Source organism: Hypanus sabinus, chromosome 1 (genome assembly GCF_030144855.1).
Source record: "Hypanus sabinus isolate sHypSab1 chromosome 1, sHypSab1.hap1, whole genome shotgun sequence".
In the NCBI taxonomy this organism is placed as follows: domain Eukaryota; kingdom Metazoa; phylum Chordata; class Chondrichthyes; order Myliobatiformes; family Dasyatidae; genus Hypanus; species Hypanus sabinus.
This window is the reverse complement of record NC_082706.1, coordinates 79674914-79702504: the sequence shown is the minus strand read 5'-3', so window position 1 is coordinate 79702504 and position 27591 is coordinate 79674914. Positions and strand designations below refer to the sequence as shown.

General features: G+C 39.6%; 1 protein-coding gene across 13 annotated transcripts in view; it reads left to right on the top strand.

The window, feature by feature from the left end:
- rims2a (regulating synaptic membrane exocytosis 2a) overlaps nucleotides 1-27591 on the top strand; it is a 1025605-nt gene that overhangs the window by 619868 nt on the left and 378146 nt on the right. For all 13 annotated transcript variants that reach the window (XM_059971246.1, XM_059971261.1, XM_059971230.1 and 10 more), the window contains 2 exons: nucleotides 10732-10903; nucleotides 26176-26329. In XM_059971246.1, coding sequence (XP_059827229.1) covers nucleotides 10732-10903; nucleotides 26176-26329 — 326 coding nt within the window. The remainder of the gene's footprint in view (nucleotides 1-10731; nucleotides 10904-26175; nucleotides 26330-27591) is intronic.

The window sequence follows — 27591 nt, the reverse complement described above, 5'->3', positions numbered from 1 at the left end:
CATCTCACCCCCTCACCCTTATCTGCATTGCCATTTGGTGAATTGATAAACTTACTGCACAAGCTGCAGACTAACCGATGGGGCAGTGATCACTGCAAGCAGATCACAAGTGGTGGTAAACTAAAGAGATTGCATTCAATGAAGTGAGTGTAATGAATTATAGTGACTGTGTTACAAATGACCTTCGATCTACACATTTTCATCATCACTTTATTTAATCTTCCCACGGTTTCCCTGATGGTAGATAAGAGTTCTACTTCTATGCCATGTGTTTCCTCTAGGCTGACAGATTGAAGGATATAGTGTGCTGTATAATTGTTTTAAAATGCTGCAGACTGACATTTTCACATCAGTGATAGCCACAACTTCCATATGTATGTAATTTCAATCCACATTTGATCAGCACAGCAGTGTGAAATTTTGTGAGAACATTTATTAAACTGTTTTTTTAAAGTTTATTTTGCATGATTTTGCTTGTCCAAATGCTTTTCCTCAGGTGGAAAAACAAGGTGGCATTAAACATTCTTCCCGTCACTATTCTACTTAATCGTGATTGACAAAACTGCCTTCTTAGGCTCCAGGTTCTTGAAAGCTGAAATGTATTATCTTCTGATTGGATAGCTGCAGCTTTTTTATTGCTCCTCCGATGAATGCAGACATGTTGTCTGGTTCTTCATTCAATGCTGCATTTGTTCTGACCGAGCAGTATTAACTGACTGAAATAATGCTACAGACAGATACAGAGGAGAATCATCCAGCACTTTGCTCTTCTTCAGAAGTATCAGAAACAGAGTTTCCTTTTCCTTCAATTTTGCTTGCCTGTTATTTCTTAATTCTTTTCCATTCAGTCTTGATGAATGCTGCTGTTGGATTTACACACTCAGTAGCCACTTTATTAGATACCTCCTGTACCTAATAAAGTGGCCACTATGCATATCTCTGCTGCTGCTGTAGCCCGTTCACTTCAAATTTCGGCATTTTGTGCTTTCAGAGATGCTGTTATAATGCACGCTTACGTGAATTACTGTTGCCTTCCTATCAGCCCACAGAACTGGATGTTTTTTGCACCATTATCTGTAAACGCTAGAGGCTGCTATGTGTGAAAATCCCAGGAGAACAGCAGTTTCTGAGATAGTCAAACCACCCTGTCTGGCTTCGGCAATCATTCCATGGTCAAAGTAAAAGATCACATTTCTTCCCCATTCTGATGTTTGATGTGAACAACTGAACCTCTTGATCATGTCTTTGTGATTTTATGTATTGAGTTGCTGCATCATGATTGGCTGTTTAGATATTGGCCTTAACGATCAGGTGTACGGGTGTATGTAATAAAGAGGCACTAAGTGTATGCCTCTATAACCCTTATCAGCTATGAATTTTGAACACTGTTCTGTCACTCCCAACACTATTGTGTATCCTGCACCATCAAGCCCATGAACTTAGCTGTCAATAATTCTACAAATAGTTTGTTATGCTGAAATGGAGCAGGTTCTGAACAATTTGTGGATGATTGGTCTTCGCCAGATAAGTAAATTGCTAACCTGTTTTATATTTTTGTTTGCCATATGCTCCCAAGTCAGTTGGACATGTGAACAACTGTTTGTGCATTCATTATGAACCTATTTTGTTCTATAGGTGTAGGCAAATCATCTGTTGTAGATCAGGTTAATACACAAAGATTGGGCCCAGTGATAGGTGATACAGGTTTAAAAAGCTGATAGTAACTTTATATTGAATAATTACTCATGCAAAATTATTGCAGCTCTCTCCTGATCTTTGTTTCTCAGAGAGAGAGAAAAAATCATGTCATAGTTTGATATTGTTGGTTGCAGGATCTCGAATTTTCTCATTTGACTAACAGCAGAAAACATTCACTGCTTATTAAAGAGAAAGCAGCAAGTCATAATAGACCATAATGATGGTAATTCTGCTGTCTGCACAGCAGAAGACAGTAAGCAACTGAGCCTCACTGGCTAAAACACTCCCATGTCTACTACCTGCTCTCTGACGTAGCTGGGGGGCAGTAGGAATGTGATAATTAGGCTCAGTATGTTAAGAATATTGTTAAAAATTCTAAGCAATTTAATTATCAAAGTATCTGGTTCATCAAATATGACCCTGACCTTTCTTGTGGGCATTAATTTGCGGTAGAACAAGGAAGTACAAATGACTCAGTGCAAACCTACACACAAAGAAAGATTGCCAAATTGGGCAAGTGCAAAAAGAAAAAAGTAATAATAAGTAAAACTGATAAAATGAGTTGTAGAGTTGTTGAAAGTGAGCCCAAAGGTTGTGTTCAGTGACCAGTCAAGGTTGGCCTAAATCTTCAGCTGATCACTGCCTATAAGGTGCTGAATGATAAATGAGGATCTGCGATAGGATGTAGTTTGGCATTCAAATAGTCTACTGAAATATAATCCATCAACCTTCACTTATAATACTTCACAATTAAGAATGGGTAATGATGGGTATTGTAAGTTGTTATGAGAAAGTGTAAATTTAGACGCATGTGATACATCCAAGATTCTTTATCTGTGTGCAATTAATTCTTCATTATAAATTCCTTGATTACATTGATTAAGGAAGTTGGCTACATAAACTTATTACATTGCAATTACACCATTTTCTTTTGATACATTTACTTTGAAACTTTGCAACAGTACAGTATACTTGAAAGCAAATCTTCCAGCCAATTAAATCTTTTCAGCTTTTGACAAGAACAACTCATTCTGTGCTATTCCCTCGTTCTGTTTTCAGCTTAGACCTGCTAGATTTTTTTTTCTCCCCTTCTAGTATCTATTCAGAACTGGTCTGGAAATGGTGATAGATTCTGCTTCCAGCATCTTTCCAGATCATGACTCCTTGTTGCATTAAAAAGTTATTTTTTTCCTCTGAGCAAACCTCATGTTAGGCTCTTCATGATGTTGAATATATTTATCAAGTTATCTGTAAGCTTTCTTTATAGATTCTCCATTGTTATGTTTTGTAACTCTACAACATTAAACTAATTAAAAGAAAGATGTGACAGAATTCAATTCTAACTTTGTTCTTTTTTACTTTAAGGAAGGTACACATGTATCATGTAGCAGTGCTGTGGCATATGCAATTGACTTATTTTTACTTACAATCTATAATGAACTATTTAAATGAAAAAGGATGCTTAATCAAACAATATATTTACAATATTACTCAATTAAATATAAAGTACACAATTCTCCCTGTTTAGCTATAAACTCCAACTCAATAGAGAATGCATCTCAACTATATACACGGTATACTATATGATACAACAATGATACAGATATCCACAGCATAGTCAATTTTTAAATTGCCTCGATCAGCCATGAAGGATTAATCACTGCAAAGGCTTTCTTACTCTTGTCCTTCCTAACAAGTCACTCTGCTTGACAGGTGAGACGTGTGGATTTGAAACTATCTTAGGTTCCGGGGTCTTCTCTGTGGTGGGTGTAGGAGTTGACTCTGGGACTAGAGGAAGTGGTACTGACAGCTTTGGCCACCTTTCTTTTCTAACAATTTCCCGTGTTCTCCGCAATTGATCGATATGTTGTCTCCAGATGATATCAGACATAATCTCTACTGTATAGGAGAATGGTCCATTTCTGTCCTCAATTTTTTGATCACCTCTGTAGTCCTTCAGCAGGACTTTCTGTCTAGGAGTGAAGCATCAAACCTCTTTGTTTGAGAAGCCCTCAAATTGTCCTCAAATATTTGCCCTGCATACTCCTTCTGAGATTGGCTTTGAGGAGATCCAAGTGTGAACACATGGAATGACCCACGGACAGCATAGCTAGTGATTTGTTGGTTGTGGAGTGTCCTGCATTATGCTGTTTAAGGAGAAGATTGGCAAGCTTCTAGTTTAGTGTCAGTGTACTGTGTTTTGCTGACATTGCTCACAATGCATTCTTTAAACTCTGGACAAACCTTTCTGCCAAGTGATTTGTAGCTGGGTGGTAAAGTGCAGATATGATATGTTCTATTCCATTCATTTTCAGGAGTGACAGACACATTTCTGACACAAACTGTGGTCCAGTGTCATTGACTAAGTGTTTTGGAACAGCAGTTCTTGAGAAGAGGATTCTCAACACATCAACAGTGTGCAAGGTTGTAGTGGAAGCTACTGGGAAAACTTCTGGCTACTTTGTAGCTGCATCCACTACTACCAAGAAATTTGTGTCCATGAATGTTCTGGCAAAATCCACATGAATCCTTTGTCAGGGCAATGCAGGCCGTTCCCAGGATAGAGAGATGCAGGTCTTGGCATCTCCTGGACGTGTTGGCATCATGCACAATGCATGACAGATTGCTTGATCTGCTGATTTATCCCAGGCCACCAGGCAAAGCTTCAAGACGACACTTTGTTTTAACCATGCCTAGATGACCAGCATGTAGTTCTCAGCTTTGATGGTACAGCAACTCTCAATTCCCACATAAGGCAACCTTCATCAAAGGCAAGTTCATCTTGGAGCTGATAAGAATGGGGGACCTGGTATTCCTCCTGTACATTCCAGCCATGTTGGGTGACCATGTAAACCTGAGACAGTGAGAGATCTTTCTCGGTTTTCTTTGGATCATCTCTGCTGAAATATGGACACTCACAATTTGCATTAGGGAGAATACTTCGAAAAGAGTGTCTTCATTCGTAAATTTTTCAGGCAATTCCTTTTCCAATGGTAAATGGGACAATCCACCAGCACTAGATGTCTTTGTGAATTTGACCTTCTAATTGTGTCCTCCAAGAAACAAAGATCATCTCAGCATTCATGCTGCGGTTGATAGTGCATTGAAAATGGACACTTGTGGTTGATGTGTAACAAAGGTAAACTCTCTCCCACTCTCCGATGCCAGTACTGGTTAAAATGTTTTACACCCCAAATCAGATTCAAGGCCTCTCAGTCAATCTGTACGTAATTGTTCTCTGCAGCAGTAAGGGAACGTGATGCAAAGGCTATGGGGTGTTTACTCCCATCACTCATAACATGTGACATGACTGTACCTCTACCATAAGGTGAAATGTCACAGGCAAGCTTCACTGGACGATATGGATCATAATGTGTGAGTACACTGTCTGACGTCACTATTTCCTTTGTAAAGACCCTCACACTACTTTGTCCATTACTGCTTCTTCCTGATCTGTTGTAATGAGTTCAAGAGGTGGAGCACAGTCACCAGGTCTGGCAGGAACCTATTACAGCAATCCTAAAAAGGACAAAAACTCTGACACCTCTTGGGACTTCCACCACTGCTTGTATTTTCTCAGCACACTTGTATAATCTTTGTGTGTCAGTGGTGTGACCACTGTAAGTGATGCGTGGTTTAAAGAATTCACATTTGTTGCATTGTCTCTGAGCCCATAATCTTTTTAGCACTGTCTTGATATGTTGGAGATGTTTCTTGTCATCCTTACTGGTTAGAATGATGTCATCCAGGTACCACTGAGTGCCTGGAGAGCCTTGCAGCACCTGGTCCATCACTTTCTGCCAAATTGTAGGTAGGTGCAGGTGCTACTCCAAAAATAAGCCTATTATAGTGATAAAGCCCTTTTGTGTGTGCTTATGGTGGGAAACACTGTGGACTGTTCTTCCATCTCCATCTGTAGGTAGACCCCAGCTAAGTGCACTTTCTTGAAGTTTTTCACCCCAGAAAGGTTTGCAAAGGTATCCTCTATGCTGGGCAGAGGGTATTTATCTACTTTCAGCACTGGGTTGATGGTAACCTTAAGGTCACCATAGATCTCAACAGACCAGTTCTTCTTGGCTACTGGTGTTGCCCATGAGGTCCACTCATTTCTGGAATGAATTTGTTCAACCTTCATGTGATCTAGCTAATCCATCACAGATGGAATAAGGAACTGGATGGGCATGCAAAACTTGGGAGTGGCATTTTCAGTTAATAGAATTTTACCCTTGATAGGCTTGAGTCTTCCAGTGCCAGCTTTGAACACTGCCGTGGCATCATCCAGTAACTTTTGTAATTCACTTTCAGTTAACGGTATAACAGGGGATGTGGCATGCAAATAATGAATGGATCTCCAATCAAGTTGTAGTTGTCTTAGCCAAACACATTCCTGCAATGCTGGTCCTCTTGTTTATAACACATTCAAGCCCATTGCAGCTTGTTGTCTGTTGTATAACACTGTTATGAATGTCATTCTCACAGGAATTATCTTTACTCCGGTAAAGTTCTTAGTTGGATATCTGCAGGCTTCAGTTCAGTATTTTTGAAATGCTGTTGAAATTAATTTTGTGGAATGACTGAAAGAGCCAAACCAGTGTCCTATTCCATTTTAATTAATTTGCTAATCTCATCTGGTGTAAGTCATATTGCTTGACTATTGTTAGTTTTCATATCTGTAAATCTCAAGGCTACCCAATCTTGTGTCATTTTCATCATTATCAGATTTTTTCATCAACAGCATGCAAATTAGTGCTCTTTTTGAAATTACAACTTGAATTTTTATCTTTTTATCTACTCTGTGCAGGCTATTTCTTTGTGCATGCTCAAAATGTTCTTTGCATGTATTCTATTTTCTTGCATTTTCTACCAGTTTCCCCTTTAAGTCTGCAATGGGCTGGTGTATGTGAGCCCTCCCACAATGGTAACAAAATTTGTTCGGACAGACAGGCCACTGCAATTTTATTCATGCTCACTTTCACTCCTGACTACAACTCGATTTCATCCCTGTCTGCTGTTTCCATTGATACAGCTATTTCAACTGCTTTTTTTAAATGCAGGTTGTTTTTTTAATACTTTCTTGTAAGATTCCACAAACTAAATGATTTTTCAATACATCATTAAACCAATACTGAATTAACAATGCCAAAACAATCTCTTCAATTTAGTCATGCAAACTGAAATGGACTCCCATTCCTTTTGATTCTACTTATGAAACCTAAAGCATTCTGCAATCAACAATGGTTTCAGTTCTAAATGTTCCTGCATTACTTTCATGATATCAACAAATCTCACTTTGGCAGGTTTGGTTGGGAAAATCAAACCTCTAAGCAAACAGTATGCCTTTCCAGCCAATGCACTCAGCAAAATTGGCAATCGCTTCTCATTGGTTATTTCACTAGCTCTAAAATACTGCTCGATCCACTTCATATACATGAGCCAGTTATCCATTGTGCAATGGATTAAATCTATCTTTTCAATGTTGCCCGCCATTTCTGCTTTTTGATTATTATCACTCAGTACTCAATGTTTATGAGCCAGGGAATTCTTCCGTTTTCTACTTTATTTTCTAACTTGACTGTTTCTTGCTGCAATTTTATTTTAACTTGAATGTCTCACTGTGCATTTTCAAACTCAACTGTCACGTTGAGCTTCAGCAGGTTGGTAGTCTTCTCTGGTTCATTTTTAAAATATCTTGTCTCCACTGTTAAGTTTGTTTTAACTCCAACACATTAAACTAATTGAAAGAAAGACACGTGAGTGTGAAATGTGAATCTAACTTCATTTTTAACTTTAAGCGAGGTGCACATGCATCACACAGTAGCATCATGATGTATGCAATTCACTTCTTTTTACATATTGCCTATAATTAATTATTTAAATGAACAAGCATGCTTAATTAAACAATATATTTACAGTATTACTCAAATACTACTGAAATATTAAATACATGTCAGCCATAATGTCTACAATAGATATAGGCAGCATGGAGTAAAGGAATTGCTCGAGGAATATAAAAAATGTAAAAGGAATCTTAAGAAAGAGATTAGAAAAGCTAAAGGAAGATACGAGGTTGGTTTGGCAAATAAGGTGAAAGTAAATCCGAAAGGTTTCTACTGTTATATTAAAAGCAAGAGGATAGTGAGGGATAAGATTGGCCCCTTAGAGAATCAGAGTGGTCAGCTATGTGTGGAGCCGAGGGAGATGGGAGAGATTTTGAACGATTTCTTCTCTTCGGTATTCACTAAGGAGAAGGATATTGAATTGTGTAAGGTGTGGGAAACAAGTAAGGAAGTTATGGAACTTATGACAATTAAAGAGGTGGAAGTACTGGCACTTTTAAGAAATTTAAAAGTGGATAAATCTCTGGGTCCTGACAGGATATTCCCCAGGACCTTGAGGGAAGTTTGTGTAGAAATAGCAGGAGCTCTGACGGAGATCTTTAAGATGTCATTAAAAACGGGGATTGTGCCGGAGGATTGGCATATTGCTCATGTGGTTCCATTGTTTAAAAAGGGTTCTAGAAGTAAGCCTAGCAATTATAGACCTGTCAGTTTGATATCAGTGGTGGGTAAATTAATGGAAAGTATTCTTAGAGATAGTATTAATAATTATCTGGATAGACAGGATCTGATTAGGAGTAGCCAGCATGGATTTGTGCGTGGAAGGTCATGTTTGACAAACCTTATTGAATTTTTTGAAGAAGTTACTAGGAATGTTGACGAGGGTAAGGCAGTGGATGTAGTCTATATGGACTTCAGCAAAGCCTTTGACAAAGTTCCAAATGGAAGGTTAGTTATGAAGGTTCAGTCGTTAGGTATTAATGCTGGAGTAATAAAATGGATTCAACAGTGGATAGATGGGAGATGCCAGAGAGTAGTGGTGGATAATTGTTTATCGGGATGGAGGTCGGTGACTAGCGGGGTGACTCAGGGATCTGTTTTGGGCCCAATGCTGTTTGTAATATACATAAATGATCTGGATGATGGGGTGGTAAATTGGATTAGTAAGTATGCCGATGATACTAAGGTAGGAGGTGTTGTGGATAATGAGGTGGGTTTTCAAAGCTTGCAGGGAGATTTATGCCGGTTAGAAGAATGGGCTGAACGTTGGCAGATGGAGTTTAATGCTGAGAAGTGTGAGGTTCTACATTTTGGCAGGAATAATCCAAATAGAACATACAGGGTAAATGGTAGGGCATTGAGGAATGCAGAGGAACAGAGAGATCTAGGAATAACAGTGCATAGTTCCCTGAAGGTGGAGTCTCATGTCGATAGGGTGGTGAAGAAGGCTTTTGGAATGCTGGCCTTTATAAATCAAAGCATTGAGTACAGAAGTTGGGATGTAATGTTAAAATTGTACAAGGCATTGGTAAGACCAAATTTGGAATATTGTGTACAATTCTGGTCACCGAATTATAGGAAAGATATCAATAAATTAGAGAGAGTGCAGAGACGATTTACTAGGATGTTACCTGGGTTTCAGCACTTAAGTTACAGAGAAAGGTTGAACAAGTTAGGTCTCTATTCATTGGAGCGTAGAAGGTTGAGGGGGGATTTGATCGAGGTATTTAAAATTTTGAGAGGGATAGATAGAGTTGACGTGAATAGGTTGCTTCCACTGAGAGTAGGGGAGATTCAAACGAGAGGACATGATTTGAGAGTTAGGCGGCAGAAGTTTAAGGGAAACACGAAGGGGTATTTCCTTACTCAGAGAGTGATAGGTGTGTGGAATGAGCTTCCTGTAGAGGTAGTAGAGGCCAGTTCAGTTGTGTCATTTAAGGTAAAATTGGATAGGTATATGGACAGGAAAGGAATGGAGGGTTATGGGCTGAGTGTGGGGAGGTGGGACTAGGTGAGATTAAGAGTTCAGCACGGACAAGGAGGGTCGAGATGGCCTGTTTCCGTGCTGTGATTGTTGTATGGTTATATAATGTTCCTTGAACTGTTTAAGTTGATCTCTTCTCTCACCTTCCCAAAAGCCTTTATAATTTTACCAGTGTGTGGTAATCAAATTGGTTTTGGCTGAACTTTTATAAGCTTCATCATGACTTTGAGAGACAAAAAGATTGGCAGATGCTGGAGATGTAGAGCAACTCATAAAATACTGGAGGAACTCAGCGGATCGAGCAGCATCTACGAACGGAGATGGACATTTCAGGTTGAGCACCTTCATCGAGGACTGAATGAAGAGTCTTGACCTGAAGTATTGATTGTCAATATCCTTCCTAAATACTGCCTCAACTGCTGAGTTTGTCCACCTTTTTGTGTGTTGCTTCATCATAACTGTTTTGCTTTGGAGATTAAAGCCACCTGCATCTTAATACAAACTGCCCTTAATCTTGTTTTTTGATCTGTTTTGCTTCTTTCAAACATCTGTCAGTATTCACACTCACATATTTCTGTTCATGAAACCCTCTTTGGAACTGTACTCTTTATATTGCTGTTCCTCACACATCTGATCAAAATGTAATACTTTGCATTAAATATAAAATGCAATGTGTCTGCCAAACTGCCTTATCATCTTGAGGTTGTCACTATTCTCTTCAATGTTTACTATATATACTATCTGTATTTATAAGTTATGAATGGACTTATAAATCTGTTTATGAGTCCTAAAGAAGGGTCTTGGCCCAAAACGTTGACTTATCTATTCATTTCCATAGATGCTGCCTGACCTGCTGAGTTCCTCCAGCATTTTGTGTGTGTTGCTTTGCATTTATAAATGTTTCCTTTAGGAATGTCATGGAAATATTTAAGAATATGATAGGATATTTTTATTCAAAAGTGGGAAATGAATTACATCTATGTGTAGTCATCCCTTTGTCCAATTCTAATTTATTTGAAGACAAGCCTTAACTACCTCAGACCTTTTCCTTATGTAATGTCTTACTGAAATAATTTACATCTCTTTAAATTCTGTGGAGGATTCCACAGGAACTTAGACACCCACAAAATCAAAGATAAGTAGGTCCTCCTCTAATCTGTGTTCTTGTAGTCTACTTGCAGTTCTGACTTCTGTCCTATGATTGTTTGCTAGTGACAAAAGCAAGCGAAGAACAAAAACAGTAAAGAAAACACTTGAACCCAAGTGGAACCAGACATTCATTTATTCTCCAGTTCATCGGAGGGAATTTCGGGAACGGATGCTGGAAATCACCCTGTGGGACCAAGCTCGAGTTCGAGAAGAAGAGAGTGAATTTTTAGGAGAGGTAATAAAAGCATGTTTTTTTATACTGAAAGAAAGTGTACACCTTGCTGGATTTTGTGGTAAAAATAGCAGTTGGAGTGATTCAACAGCAATAATATTAAACTTAGTAATGTAGAAGCTGCTGCTCAGGTTGTGATGTTACAGTGCTAGGTGATAGAATTGCTCTAAAATCTATGCACTGTATACACCTGGGATGCACAATCACTATTTCTACACTAAAACTAACTGATAAAGTTTGGACAGGTGATATCAGGGTTCTAAGTATATGATAAGTAATAATTACTGCTGATTAATTTAGTGACTATAAAACCCCATTAGCTCAAATCAAAATTTGTGATGGTGAATACAAATTTCTTTCCAGCTATTCACCTCTCTCATTATTCCCAGTGCTATTCCTTATTCTTTACTTTGTTGCCTGCAGATTTATTAAATCTAGCTGTTTTTTTCTTGCTTTATACTTGGTTTGCACTCTGCATGACTCAGTGAGGATTTTCCATTTTGAAAGGTAATGTTTTGATGCTTCTTACCATCGGAGGTGATGCAGCCGCCTTGTTACGTGCAGCATTCCCAAATCCGTGGCCAATGGAAGAATGCTCTCACATGTCCTTTAACGGTGACTGAAAAATCTGGCTTTTATTAATTCAAAATCATCAATTTCTTAACAGTTTCAAACATATTTGAATGAAATATTTTCTTACTAATCACTATTGTTCTTATTGTTTGTGTGCTGTTAACAATGCGGCATTGAAATTATTGCCAGTCTGTGGCAGGAAAACAGGTTCACGGGTTTGGTGAGAGAGACAGAACAAACTGATTATGAATAAGCACATTAACTACTTATTTACAGTCAAACACTAAGACTTTCGACCAAACACCTAAGTCAAACACTTACTCATCTAAGCCACCCCAAGTTACATAACCATGACACTAAGCGTTCAGTAACATCTCAAGCTCAACAAGTATATTTCATTAAGTCTCCCCAAGTTACACAATTACAAAACTAAACATTCAACATACAGATACTCAGCAAAGTGTGCATGTGGGCCCTCCTATATCTGCGGCATACTTCCCCAATGGTTCTTCACTACTGGTCGCGACCTTGGTGTGAAGATGAACCCCTGGAGACAAAGGATAGAGAGTGAGTCTCTTGTACCTACTACTCTTATAACCCTGAGACACCCAGAACTGGACACTGGTGCCATGGTGAGCAAGGCGACCAATGAAAAAGAGCTGCTGCATCTCTTAAATGGGTCAATCAACAACCAGCATGGCTTTCGACTGGCAAGTAAACGGATCCTTCACATTACACAGGCACAATTTAGTTACATAACTAAAAGATGCTGGAAATACTCAGCAGGTCAGTCAGCATCTCTGGTGAGATAAAAACAATTTGATGTTTCAGATTAAATGTCCCATAATCAGGAAAAGTTTCAAAAGAAACTTAATAATATACTGCGAAGGGGGAAGGCAGAGAAAACAAAAGGGAAGTCTGATACAGTGGAGGCTGAATGTTGGTGATAACAGCTGAGAGGGTGGTGAAATACATAGAGTAGTGGCTGGCCTATGTAGAACAAAGGTAAGACAAACACAGTAAGTGTAAGGTATGAACCTGTATAGTTATCAGAAATCTCTATTTAAGTAGAATGCCCAGCTAGTCAGGGCAGCACCTTTACCAAACTGATGGTTTCTGATGCAAACTGGGAAGACAAGTTATCTGAAATAGCTGAAGTTGTTGAGTTCTGAGAGCTCATTCTGTTTGGCTTTGTTGGAATAGTATAAGAGAGGTTCTTTATGACTATAGCTGGGGTTGATAGTGACGATAAAGTCCCACTACCTATTTGATGCTTCCAATGCTATGCATCTCCAATAGCCTCTGACAACTGTCCAGCTCCTGGCCTAAACGTTTGGCTTAGCTACCAAACCCGGTGGAACCGTTTCTACTGCGGGAGAAGCAGAAAAGGTGGGTTACTGGTCACTTCAGGCAGATGAGGCTTGTCAGTCATGGTTTTGCCAGCTCTTCTCGAAGAAGGAAACCTCAGACCTCAAACCTCCACTGCTTTGTGGCTGTACCCACTCATGGGGTAGGCTTCAGGAGTGAACTCGAGGAAAACTCCAGGGCTGAAGTCCCTAAGGCAGTCCTGTATTGAGATCAACGCTGACTGGCAACACCTGTGATGCCACTGGTGCCAAACTGTATCGGTCTCGGCCGTTCCTTTGGATTCATCTGCTGCGTGGAGAGGGGGAGCCTGCTACATTCTCAACAGCTTGCTCTTTGTATTGGACTGCCCTGCATATAACATAGACATCTGGGACACAGCATCAATGGTCAACCCTGACCAATAGAGGGCCTCAAGGTTGAGTAACAATGGGATGGAAAATTAAAGTACAGGCAAGCAGGAATACAGGGTCGCCAATGTGAATCGAATGGAGATATTCTGCATATTGGTCACAAATTTGCACATCATGTCGACGAAACTGCATAATGAGCACCAAGTTAGAAGATACACAAGTCAGTAACTCCGTTACTTGGAGCAAGCGAGTGGACTGTTGGATATTGGGAAGATTAGGGGAAAAACAAGATGTGCTGTATGGCGTTCCACAGATGCTGTCTGAGCTTTTAAAGCATTGTTATTTTTATTTCAGATTTCTAACATTTGCATCTGTAGTTCTTCAATTTTCAGATTTTTCGTTTTGTTGCTGGGAGAATTTAGAGAAAATGTTTCCCTCAGTCTGAAAACCCCCTCAGGAGTATTTATAATGGCAGGCACTGTAACATAGTGGTTAGCATAATTGCTTTACAACACCAGTGATCACTAACCTTGGTTCAAAGGAGTTTGCACATTCTCTCTGTGACCACATGGGTTTCCTCTGGGTGCTCCAGTTTCCTCCCACATTCGAAAGGCATACTGGTTAGGGGAATAGGTTGTGGGCATGCTATGTTGGCGCCAGAAGCATGGCGACACTTGTAAGCTGCTCCCAGCACAATCCGTGTTGATTTAGTTTGACACTAATGACAGATTTTACTATATATTTCAATGTACAAACACTTTACAGCAGGTTCAATTCCCACCGCTGCCTGTAAGGAGTTTGCATGTTCTCCCCGTGATCGCGTGGGTTTCTTCCAAATGTTCTGATTTCCTCCCACAGTCCGAAGATGTACCAGTTAGAAGGTTAATTGGTCATTGTAAATTGTCCATTGATTAGGTTAGGGTTAAATCAAGGTTGCTGGGCAGCACAGCCCAAAGGGCTGGATGGGCCTATTCACTGCTGTATCTTAGTAAAATTTAAAAACATAAAGTCAATCTAATCTTCTATTTCAAAGTAGATTAGTTATGGCTTAGCTAAAATAGATGGAAATGATAAATCACCTGACAAAATACTTATATGTGAAGTACTGTGCTAGGTATGTGCATTGGTTAAATAGATTTTGATGAAATGAGACAATGACTTAGCTCTCTTTGACCTTTTTGTTTAAATTAAAGCCTCCTCCAGCATTAGTGACGGTCACTTACAGTGTTGCTAGAAATTTTGTGAACCCTGTAGAATTTCCTCTATTTCTGCATTACTATCATCTAAAATGTGATCAGATCTTCATATAACTCCTCAAACTAGATAAAGAGAACCCAAATAAATAAAAAACACAAAACATTATACTTTCATTTATTTATTGAGAAAAATAATGCAATATTACATTGGAATAAGTATGTGAACCTCTGGGGGTAATGCCTTCTATAAAAGCTATTTGGAGTCAAGTGTTCCAATCATTGAGATGAGATTGGAGGTGTGGGTGGTAGAAGTGTCGGTGGTAGAGGTGTCCTGCCCTATGAAAAGACACACAAAGTCAGGTTACTGACAGAGCTTCCTCTTCAAAGATCTGTTTATATGCACCATGCCTTGATCAAAACAACTTCCAGAGGATCTTAGAAGAAGAATTGTAGAGATGCATGAAGCTGACAAAGGCTACAAAAGCATTTCTAAAGACCTGAATGTTCATCAGTCCACAGTAAGAGAAATTGTCCACAAATGGAGGAAACTCAGCACTGTTGCTACTCTCCCTGGGAGTGAGCATAATGTGCAATGCTGAAAGAGATGAAGAAGAGCCCAGGGAGAACAGCAAAAGACATACAGAAATCTCTAGAACTTGGTGAAGTCTCTGTTCATGAGCTCATTATAAGAAAAACACAGAATGAGAATGGTATCCATGGAAGTACACCACGGAGGAAAACATTGCTCGCCTAAAAAATAATTTCTCCATGTCTCAAGTTTGCAAAAGACCACCTGGATGTTCTACAACACTTCTGGGACAATGTTCTGTGGACAGATGAGACAAAGTTAAACTTTTTGGCAGAAGTGCACATTGCTATGTGCTTGGAGGAAAAAGGGCACTGCACACCAACGCCAAAATTTCATCCCAACTGTGAAGCATGGTGGAAGGAGCATCATGGTTTGGGGCTGCTTTTCTACCTCAAGGCCTAGACAGCTTATAAATCATTGAGTGAATAATGAATTTAATATTGTATCAAGATATTTTACAGGAGAATATCAGGGTGGTAGTCTGTCACCTGAAGCTTAATAAGTTTGAAGTTAATAACTCATCAGTTAATAACTCATCAGGGGTGACTGATAAGTTCGTAACCTAAGATAGAAGGAGATGTTATTAGCTTCAAACTTTCTGCATAATCACTCAAAGAATTGAACTGCACATGCATGTAATGAGAGCTGTATAACTCATTTCCTTCTACCTTAGGCCACAAAATTATCAATCACCCATGCTGTGGGCACTTTCTGGAGGTCCAAGATCCATATGTTCCATGACCACTGGACTAAATTTGTAAATGTAGGAGGGGACTGTATTGAAAAATAAATGTGCTAGGTTTTCTAAAATTGACTCCTACTACCTTGGGCCACAAACTTACCAATCACCCCCCTGTACTCAATTTGCCCACTGCACATGTCTTTGGGTGAGAGACAATGGTCATTAGCTTTCAGCCAGTAACTCTTGTCACCTGGCCATCACATCTAGCATCCACTGGTGACTCAAAGATAGATAGGCAGACATTGATTATAGTCATCATTAATTGCGACCAGGATATTGGCGACTAACTGGTTGGTTCACTACTTATTGACACTAATTGGAATTTCTTTCAGTTTTGATTAAGTGCAGAATTGACTGACAGCATATAAAGTGTTTATTTAAACATTTAATGGCAGCCAGCTCCTTACAAAAGCCTGCAGTCCTGCATAGGAACTCACTGTCTTGTGGTGTTCAATAGGAAAGAAAGAAAAATATAGCCCTCATTAAATCATGAATCTTGGTAAGAGTGTGTCAACTATCTCCAGTTTCAGCCTTCCTTTTCCATGATCACATTTAATCACTGGCAACAAGGTCTTTGAAAGTTCATGTTCAAAGGGCCAGCTGGTGGCGTAGTGGTATCAGCGCAGAAGTTGGAACAAAAGCTCCCGAGTTTGAATCCAGCCGGCTCCCTTGCACGCTTCCCGTCTGTGCTGAATTGAGCGTCGAGCTAGCAACTCGGCCTTGTTAAAACAAGAAAGCCTGCTAAAAGTCCCATTGACTCTACAGTGTTAAGAGCTTTCTTCTTCTTCTTCTTCTTCTTCTTCTTGTTCAAAGTACTTTTATTAACAAAGTACATATCCTTTATACACTCTTGGGATTCCTCTCCTTTCAGGCAGCCACAAAACAAATAAAGCCAATGGAATCCATTAAAACAAAAGAAGACTGTTGAATACCCAATGTGCAGAGAGAATAAAAAAATTGTGCAAGCAATAAAAGAAAGCAAGTAGCACTCAGAACTGAAGTTCACGAAAATGAGTCTAGGCCACAGCCTCAGTTTAGTGCAGCGATGTGTAAATCTCATGGAGCAACAAGCTGAACCAGCCCATCCCTCACATCTGCCCTCAACACCCTGACATTTTCAATCTGGCCCTGTGCTTAAATTGCCCAAACAGAGTCGTTCCTCACTCTCAGACCACAGCCCTACCTCTTCAATGCACTCTCAGGTAAAGGATGAAAGGTGGCAATTTGCAAGGAGGATATCATTGTTGAAGTTTAGAAGTCTCGTGCTGTGTACTCTGCTGAGATTAGGACAGAACTGCATGCCTTCTACACATTCTCCCAGTAGATTGTTCAAGATGAAAGTTTACCAAAGCATTCATATCTAGCAACAAAGTACTTGTAAAATCTGCAAGCTGTGGATCATATGCTGCAGGTGATGCTTCCTACCACTGAAAGTAAGTTTAAATTATTAGAGATCAAGTTGCTGGGAGGCAAGGTGCAACAAATACTGTGCCTCAGGGATCAGTGCTGGATGAATTAATTTGGGTGAAGGCATATTAGGTGAAGGGCTGGCTGTTGGTGTAGTGGCATCAGCATTGGACTTCAAGGCAGATGGCCCTGAGTTCAAACTCAGCTGGGTCCCAACCTGGGCAGCAGCAGTATCTGTGCAGAAGAAAGGCCTGGCAATCTACTTCTGTATCTTGCCATGAAAACCCTCTGGACCATGAGGTCATGAAGAGGTCAACGACTGGACAACAACAATATTGCTAAAGCTATTACTCACACAAAGTAAGTTATAAAGGAGGCTTGAAGAGGCTTTCAACCAATCAAGAAAAATTAAATGAAAAAGTTAGGTGAGAAGGCAAATAAATAACAAGCTAGAAAATGTTAAATTCTATATTTTGGCAGAGAAAAGGATTTAAAAAGCATATTTAATTTTGTGAAGTTGCAGTGGTCCTACATGTAGAAATATCTGGGTGACCCTCCAGAACCTGCAATTGCACTAATATGCAGGCAATTAACAGAATCTAGAAGAAGGGAATTGATCGGAAACAGTGACTGTCCATTTACTCTACAGATGCTGCCTAACCTGCAAAGTTCCTCCAACTGCTTTTTTTTACTCCAGGTTCCAGTATCCATACTTTTGTTTCTCTTCAAAGTTCACAGAAGGTCATTGTTTATGGCAAACAGAAATGAATACAGAAAGAAGATTATGCTTCAGATATATACAGTACATGGTGTATTGTTGTAACCACTTCCCGAGTATAGCATACAGGATAGGGACTGACACTCAGTGGCCGCTTTATTAGGTATCCCCTGTACACTGAGGTTATGTTAATGGTCTTCTGCTCTGTAGCCCAACCACTTCAGGGTACGACATGTTGTGCACTCAGAACAGTTCTTCTGCACACCACCGTTATAATACGTAGGTATTTGAGTTTCTGTTGCCTTGCTGTCAGCTTGGCCCAGGCTGGCCATTCCCCTCTGACCTCTCTCACTAACAAGGTATTTTCACCCACAAAACTGCCACTCACTAAACTTTTTCTTTTGCTTTTGCAACATTCTCTGTAAACTCTAGAGATTTTTGTGCATAAGAATCCCAGGTAATCAGCAGTTTCTGAGATATTCAAACTACTTCTGTTGGGCACCAACAATCATTCTGTGGTCAAAGTCACTTAGATGACATTTCTTCCCCATTCTGATGTTTGGGCTAAACAACTGTATCTCTTGACCATGTCTGCGGGCTTTTGTGAATTGATTTGCTGCCACATGACCGGCTGATTAAATTAACGAGCAGTTGCACCTAATAAAGTGACCCTGAGAGTATAATAGTGTACTGGAATTATAAGCACTTACATTATTGCACTAGAATAAGAATTTCTAGCCTAATATACGAAGCAGGTGTTGTTTTCTAAGGAAAAGTTGGCAGGCTAAGCTGATATCTGTTTTACTAAAGAAGAGAGCGAGGGGACAGGATGGAATCGTATGAAATTCCACAGAGACAGGGTGGATATGGAGAGGATCTTTTGTCTTTTGAGAAGTAGATTAGTAAGAGTCACTGTTGAAAGTTGCTTATTCCAGACAAATGAGACTTTTATTTCTCTCTCAGAGGACTACGCCCCTTCCTATTGACCTTCCTAGAAGTGTGGTGGAAGAACCAGAAACATAGACATTAAGGACAGGAGTAGATATCCCATTGGCATTCAATGTGATCATAGCTGGCCCATGTGACTGTGACCCACAGTTCTGGATTTTTCCATCAAGATCAACTTTCCCACATCTGATCTGTACAGCTATGTCAAGATTTCGTAAGTTTAAATGAGATCCCATCTCAGCCTTCTAAATTCCAGCAAGTAAATCCTAGTCTTGCTTCACACATCACTTCTGTCATCCCAGGAATCAGTCTGGCAAACCTTCTTTAGTCACCCTCCTAGCCAGAACATCCTTCCACAGATAAGGAAGTGATAGATGCAGACAACATGATCTTTCCAAGGTCCTGAACAATTACAATCAACCATCCCTGACCATGTGCTCAATTCCACTTGCTGCAAAGGCCGACATACAATTTGGCACCCACAGTATATGATTTTATTCCAATAGCTTTTGAATAAGGAGTCTTTCTATACCTTCCAATATTTGGGCAATATCTGTCTTACTAAATTTTTTGCCACCAAAGGAGAAAATTACATTTAAGTTCAAAGATCAAAGTAAATTTACTATCAAAGTACATATATGTCATCATATACAATCCTGAGATTCATTTTCTTGTGGGATTCATATATATAAATCTATAGAATGGTATCCTTAATAACCGTCCAACTAGGGCATTCAACCAGAATTTATCCATATAATGCTGCATTTGCCATGCATTTGTTCATCCAGTCAGCCTGCTCATTCAAAATAGAGCCTCTTTGCATCTTCCACACCCACCCAGCTTTGGGCCATTCACAAATATGGAAATATTTCATTTACTTCCTTTGCCTAGATCATTTTTGTAATGTGAACAGTTAGGGTCCAAGCACTAAACTCTGTAGTCAGGTTGAGTCATAGCATGCCACTAGTTCCTGCTCTTTTTTTGGCTTGTCTACCAGCTCTCTGTCCATTGCAATGCATTACCACAATCCTATGTGCTTTACTTTTCTCTTATGCGGGCCTTTGTCAAAGCCTTTTTGAAGTCCAAATAAAACATTGGTTTCCCTTCTTTCCCATTCGACTCTGCTTGTTATCCTCTCAAAAACTTTCCGTAAAATTGTTCAGCATGACCTTCCTTTCGTAAATCCATCCTGACTTTGACCAATCCTGTCACTATTTTGCAAGCACTCTGCCACTATACTTCATTACTGGAGCCCACACACCTGCCATCATCCTATTCTCCTGTTGTATAAAAGGGACAGGGTTCCCCTTGTCATTATAAACCACCTCATGTACATCATTCTTCATCACTTCTGCCATCTCCAACAGGATTCTACCACTAAGCACAATTTCCCCTCCCCTCTCTACTTTCCATAGGAACCTATTTAAGGGACTCATTGCTCCTCAGTGATCTCCCACCTGGCATTATCCCTGCAAGCATGACAAGTGACAAGTATACCTGCCCATATACCTCCTCCCTCACCACCTTTCAGGGTCCCAAGCAGCCCCTCCAGATGAGGTGACACTTCACTTGTGAGTCTTGCGAGGTCACCTTTTGTCTCCAATACAGCACTCTCTACAGTGAGAGCCGATGCAGCATCAGCAAGTGCTTCATTGAGCACCTTCACTGACTGCAGTGCGAGACAGGATCTCTCTGTGGCTACAATTTCAATTCCACTTAGCATTCCCATACAGACGTATCTGTCCATGGCAACCTCTACTACCCTGATGAGGCCAAACTCATGCTGGAGAACCGACACCTCATATTCTGTCTGGGTAGCTCTCAAATTTATAGCATGAACATCAATTTCCCCAATTTCTGGTAATTACTCCCTCCTCCCATCTTCCCTCCTTCTCCATCCCCCATTCTGGTTATCTTCTCAACCCTTCTCTTCTCACCTAACTCTCATTTACCTCTGGTAACCTTCTTCCTTCCTTTTATTCTATGGTCCATTGTTCCCCCCCCCCATTAGATTCCTTCTTTATCAGTCCTTTATCTTTTCCTCCTATAATCAATCATCTTCTGACTTCCCCCCTCACCTGGTCCCACCTCTCACCTGCTAGCTTGTACACCTTTCTTGTTCCAGCTTCTCACCCTTCTGTTCCAGACCTGATGAAGGGTTAGGCCCAAAACATTGACAGTTTATTCTTCTCCGTAGATTCTGCCTGACTTGCTTAGTTCCCAAAGACCCTAAGACATAAGAGCAGAATTAGGCTATTTGGCCCATTAAGTCTACTCCACCATTTCATCATGGCTGACGCATTTGTTTCTTTCAACCCCATTTTTTGCCTTCTCCCCATAAACTTTCACACCCTGACTAATCACGAACCTGTCAACCTGCACCCTAAATACACCTAATGATCTGGCTGCCACAGCCATTTGTGGCAACCAATTCCACAGATTCACCACTCTCTGGCTAAAGAAATTCCTTCTTATCTCCATTCTAAATGGCCGGCCCTCTGTTCTGAGGTTCTACTCTCTGGTCCTAGACTGCTCAACCATAGGAAACATCCTCTCCATATCTACTCCATCTGGGCCTTTCAACAGTCGATCTGCTTCAATGAGATCCCTCCCTCATTCTTCTAAATTCCAGCGATTTATAGGCTTAGAGCCATCAATCGCTCCTCAGACAATAAGCCTTTCATTCTCAGAATCACTTTCGTTAACCCACTCTGACCTCTCTCCAATGTCAGCTCATCTTTTCTTAACTAAGGGGGCACAAAACTGCTTACAATACCCCGTGAGGCCTTACCAGTGCCCCATAATGCCTCAGCATTACATTCTTGCTTTCATATTCTCTTGAAATGAATGCTAACATTGCATTTCTCTTCCTCACCACCAACACAACCTGCAAGTTAACTTTTAGGGAATCCCACATGAGGACTTCCAAGTCTCATTGCACCTCAGATTTTTAAATTTTTTCTCCATTTAGAAAATAGTCTACACCTTTAATCCTTCTACCGAAGTGCATGACTATAACTTACTTACACTATATTCAATCTGCAAATTTTTTGCCCATTCTCCAATCTGTCTTTGCCCTTCTGAAGCCTCCCTGCTTCCTCAACACTACCTGCCCATCCACCTATCTTCACATTGTTTGTAGACTTGGCCATAAATTCATCAATTCCATCATCCAAATCATTGACATATAACATAAGAAAAAGCGGTCCCAACACTGACCACTGCAGAGCAGCACTATTCACCGGCAACCAACCAGAAAAGGCTCCTTTTATTCACACTCTTTTCCTCCTGCCAATCAGCTAATCTTGCTACTATTTTTCCTGTAATACCATGGGCTCTAATCTTGTTAAGCAGCCTCATGTACGACACCTTGTCAAAGGCCTTCTGAAAATCCGAATACACAACATCCAGCAATTCTTCTTTGTCTATCCTGCTTGTTATTTCCTCAACGAATTCCAACAGATTTGGCAAGCAAGATTTTCCTTTAAGGATACCATGCTGATTTTGTCCTATTTTATCAGGTGCCTTCAAGTACCCTGAAACCTCAATAATGGACTCTAACATCTTCCCAACCACTGAGGTCAGGCTAACAGGCCTATAATTTCTTCCTTCTGTCTGCCTCCAGAACTGAAGAGTGGAGTGACATTTGCAAATTTCCACTCCTCCAGAACCATGCCAGAATCTAGTGATTCTTAAAAGATCACTATTAATGCCTCCACCATCTCTTCAGCTACCGCTTTTAAAACCCTGGGCTGCAGTCCATTTGGTCCATGTGACTTACCTACCTTCAGACCTTTGAGCTTCCTAGGCACCTTCTCCCTCGTAATAGTAAGTGCACTCACTTCTGCCCTCTGAAACCCTTGAACCTCCAGCATGTTTGTAGTGTCTTCCATAGTGAAGACTGTTGCAAAATACTTTTTCAGTTTAACCACTATTTTCTTGTCCCCCATTACTACATCTCTAGCTTCATCTTCCAGCAGTCTGATATCTATTTGCAGCTGTCTTTTACTCTTTCTGTATCTGAACATCTTTTGGTATTTTCTTTGACATTATTGGCTCACTTACATTCATACTTCATCACTTCCCCTCTTACAACCTTTTAGTTGCCTTCTGCTGGTTTTTAAAAGTTTCCAAATTCTCTAACTTCCCACTAATTTTGCTCTATCATTTGCTATCTCGTTGGCTTTCATGTTGTCATTGACTTCTCTTGTCAGCCTTTGTTACATCATTGTGCTTTTTGAATGCTCCTTCTTTGGGATATATCTATCCTGCACCTTCTGAATTACTCTCAGAAATTCCTGCCATTGCTGTTCTGCCAATGTTCCTGCTAGTGTTGCCTTCCAATCAACTTTGGCCAGCTCTTCTCTCATGCCTATATAATTCCTTTTAATCTACTGTAACACTGATTCATATGAGTTTAGCTTCCCCTCTCAAATTGCAGTGTGAATTCTATCATATCATTATCACTGCTTCTTAAGGGTTCCTTATCTAGCTTAATCCCCAATCAAATTTGGTTCATTACACAACACTCAATCCAAAATAGACTTTCCCCTTGTGAGTTCAACCAGAATGTGTTCTAAAAAGCCGTCTTGTAGACATTCTACAAATTCCCTTCCTTGGGATCCAGCAGCAACCTGATTTTCTCAATTTACCTACATTTTGAACTCCCCTTAACATTTCCTTTCCCTCCAGAATTTTGTATCTGTTTCCTTTTAACTTAATTCCCTACCTCATGGACAACAGATAATTTATAATTAACTTCATGCTTTCCTTCATGTATTCTTCTGGCATGTGTACAATGTAAGATATGTTTTTTACTTTATTTCATACTGACAGTGGGCATCTGGCTGCTTGGAAAGCCACCAGTCCAAAATTATAACCGTGAGCCATTGTTGATGTACCCCCATAAATGACAAAGCAGAATTCAGCTCTCTTGTTGGGAAGGTGGGAGACATTAATCAGAGGAAATGTACAAGGACTTTAGGCACTGTTTGAGAATAATTTGAGAGAAAGTTAAGGGGAAAATGGAGCACCAATTTTAAGATGGAGGAAAAATTATGATTTAGGGATCTCGGGGTCATGTAATTGGGCTGAGCATTTATAACAGGTGTTCACCCCACTACTCTGTGCGAGCCAAGATCCTCCACCTGAACCCATTCCATCTGCCTGTGTTTCCCATCTCGTTGCTACCACTGGGGGGGGGGGGGAGAGGTGCAGGACCCTCGGGTCCTATAACACCAGTTTTGGGAGTAGTTGTTTCCCTGCAGCCAGGGTACTCCTGGACTGGCTTCACTGGCCTTAGCGCTGATTGACTCTGCAGTTCATGTTCTATGCACTAATTGTTTACTTTGTTATTATTTGCACTATTTGTCCCCTTTTCCACAATGGATGTTCATTGTGTGGGGTTTTCGTGGACCCTATTGTGGTTTTGCTTTATGGGTACCTACAAGAAGATGAATCTTAAGTTTGTAGATGGAATACATACTTTGATAATAAATTTACTTTGAACTTTGAATCCCTGTACTGCTCTCAACCAAAACAATCAGCTTGCATAGTGCCTTGAATCCTGTAAGTATTCTTCACTTCTTGCTTTCCTCATTTAACCTTGGTAAACCTCGAACTTTTTATTATAAAGATTACAGTGTTTCTCTGAATATGAAACAACAGTATAAAATAAAATGGAACTATGGCATTGTTGTTCCCTGGAGGCTCAGATCTAGGTGGAACAGGAGAATGTGTAAAACTGTCTTGTCAAGGCAGAGGAAGGGGATAATATTGTTATTTACTATTTCTGTATGCTGATAACATTGGCTCCCTGAACTAGCCATTATTGTTAAGCTTAGTTTTAAAAAATCCTTGAGTGTGGAGTAAGTTTGTGAAATTATTTATAAAGACAATCATGATAAAGCAGTGGTGAGAACTTGGTGTCTTATTTAAGAATGCATTGGGGAGAATACCTTGCACACACGAGAAATATTTAGCTGACCCAGTTTCATAGTAAAATGTAGAAGTGTCCTGAAGGTACTGACAAAATATAATTTATGTCTCTCAGCACCATTATAAAACTCTACGGCAGTGTCCCATGAATCATGCTCTGCAGTGATTTCAATGCAACATAATCTCGTGGTCTTATATCAATGCCATCTCAGTGCATTAGTTTTAATTATTATTAGCATTGCTTTCAATTTAATGAGACCATGGTGTTTGTTTCAATATATCCTGCATATTACAAGGGGGAATTTAAAGCTGATTTCTTAGAGTTGAAATACAAGCCTGAAATTAGCTGTGAAGGCTTTGGTATGAAATGTTAATAACTTGAAAAATTTCTATTATACCATCTCTTAATCTTTTCTGCTGCAGTAGAAATTGTCCAAGGGTTGCAAAACAGTAGTTTCCCATCAATAGCTTGATCACATAGAATTTTAAATGAGTTGGTAAATTATTTGACTTGTACCAGGCCAGCTTTTTGTACAAATTTATCAATATTTTTTATTCTTATTAAATATAATCTCACAATTCACATCACTGACCATTGTCACTAACTCGTGTCTTCATGAATGTTTTTATAATTTGTCTTTAAATATCGAAATTCCTATTTATACAATGTCAGCAAATTCTGAATGTACCTTTCTACGTCAAAGTTCAAACCAGCAAAATATCAAATTAGTGAGGAAGAGAAGTGGATTTGGAGCTGTAGTTTAAGCTACTGCATTTATAAACCTTTTCATTAATTGAAGTAATATCCATTTACACATATGAAATACTGGAGGAACTCAGCTGGTAGTATCAATGGACAGGAATAAAATCAACATTTTTGGCCAAGATCCTTCACCAGGATTAGAAAGGAAGGGGAAAGAAGCCAGAATCATTTCCATTTCCAAATCCATTAACTCTAAATATGTGGCTCTTGTTCATCAATTTTCTTCTCAATCTGTTGTCACCTATTGACTGAACTTTGTAGAAAACCCTGAAAACAAAATGCCACAGCTGCTAGAAATCAGAAATTTGATGGAAGACCATTAATCTGAAACACAAACTCTGCTTTCCTCTCCACACACTGTCCTTGCTGAGTGTTTTCAGTATTTTCTGTATTATTTTGTAGCAAATTGTTTACTGCATTCTTCATGAAAAGTGTACGACTTTCTCTTTAGACAATTTTTGAAAAATCTGTCAAATTAATATTTACATCAGATTGTAAAAATTGTCTACTTGACCACAAAAAAAAACAAACAAGTGTCTTTTTCAGAGAGTATGAATGAATATGCTAATCTTTTGTCACTTGGTCAAGACTACTTTTAAGCATTTTCAATACTTCTATTAATTTGACATTTTTTTGTGTTGTCAATATCCTATCCTATTAGTTATCTTATGTTCCTGATTTCAGATTCTCATAGAATTGGAAACGGCTTTGCTGGATGACGAAGCGCACTGGTACAAACTCCAGACCCATGATGTTTCATCCATGCCCCTTCCACAGCCTTCACCCTACACGCCACGCAGACACCCGCATGGTGAAAGCCCCACGAGGAGATTACAAAGTACGTTCAAAGATAGTTGGTTTTCTATTTATGCTTTTCAGTGGGAATACTTTGGAAGCATTTTAGAGACATTAATAAAAGCATAGAAGTTGAACCCAGCAACACAGGTAGATCAAGAAAAATCCTCAATGGAAATCTTTAATAGATTTCTTAAAAACAAGGCATAAAATGGACTGCAGGTTATTCAAAGAGACAAAGAATAGACTCCATATGCAAAACAGGATCTTTTGCAGCACCTTTGCTCATGTTTTAGAATGAAAAATATACCTGATATCACTGGAAAAGGGATAATGGCCTTGGAATTCTTTGACAATGGAAGTAGGCATTGCATGATGCACAGACTATTTTGGTTGCAAATCCACAGCTGGAAAAGCCAGCATGTCCTGATGCTGACGGTGCTATACGCAAACCTCTTGTCCACTTTCTTCAGGAAACTACGTCATTGTAAAGCATAATAAAATCAATAACGGGAAGTCTGGGATCAGGAAATTTTGGGGGACTGAAGTCCTGTGACAACAGAACCCAGAGGTGTATTATAACTGCTATGGAGAATAAGAGCTTGGTACCTAGGAGAGAATCATCTATTGATTAAGGATCAAAGAATTGTGTTTGGGTTTAGATAATTTAATCTTGAAGAAATTGTATCAGAGGATTGACTGGACTTAAGGAAGAAGCCTGGCCTCAGCAAAGCATTGGAAAGGCTGACGTCAACATGGGGATAGGTGATGGGTACTACAATGGTGCTACAATGAGAACAGCATGTATGTAAACAAATTAAAGTGGATAATCACAAGTTAGTTCTCTTGAGTGGGTGATTAGTTCCCATTAAATTGTACTACAGCAAAGAAAGCAATAGTGTGGGAACCTAGCTCTGAGAGTTCCCAGGAACAGGGATACCATTCAGTCACGTGGACTATTTTCCCACTCAAAGCTCATAGAACTAATGGAATTTCAAGGCTGACACACAGTTTGACCAGGAAATCATTATTATCACATTTTACAGTGGAAAGTATCAGATTTACATCATAAAGCTTTAGAAAAGTCCATGCTACACATCTGAATTTCTAGTCTCACATTTCCTGTGATTCAGATAAGATCTTAAGGCAATGTAAGTGCTGCATAATTGTGGACTGACTCACTCACCCTGGCAAGATCATTTCTATGAAAAACTGCAGTTGAAGCCAAAAGGGCTAACAGATGAAGAAAAGTTAGTTAATTAAGTTAATTGTAGCATTTCTTTGGTGAACCATTAAATTGTTAGC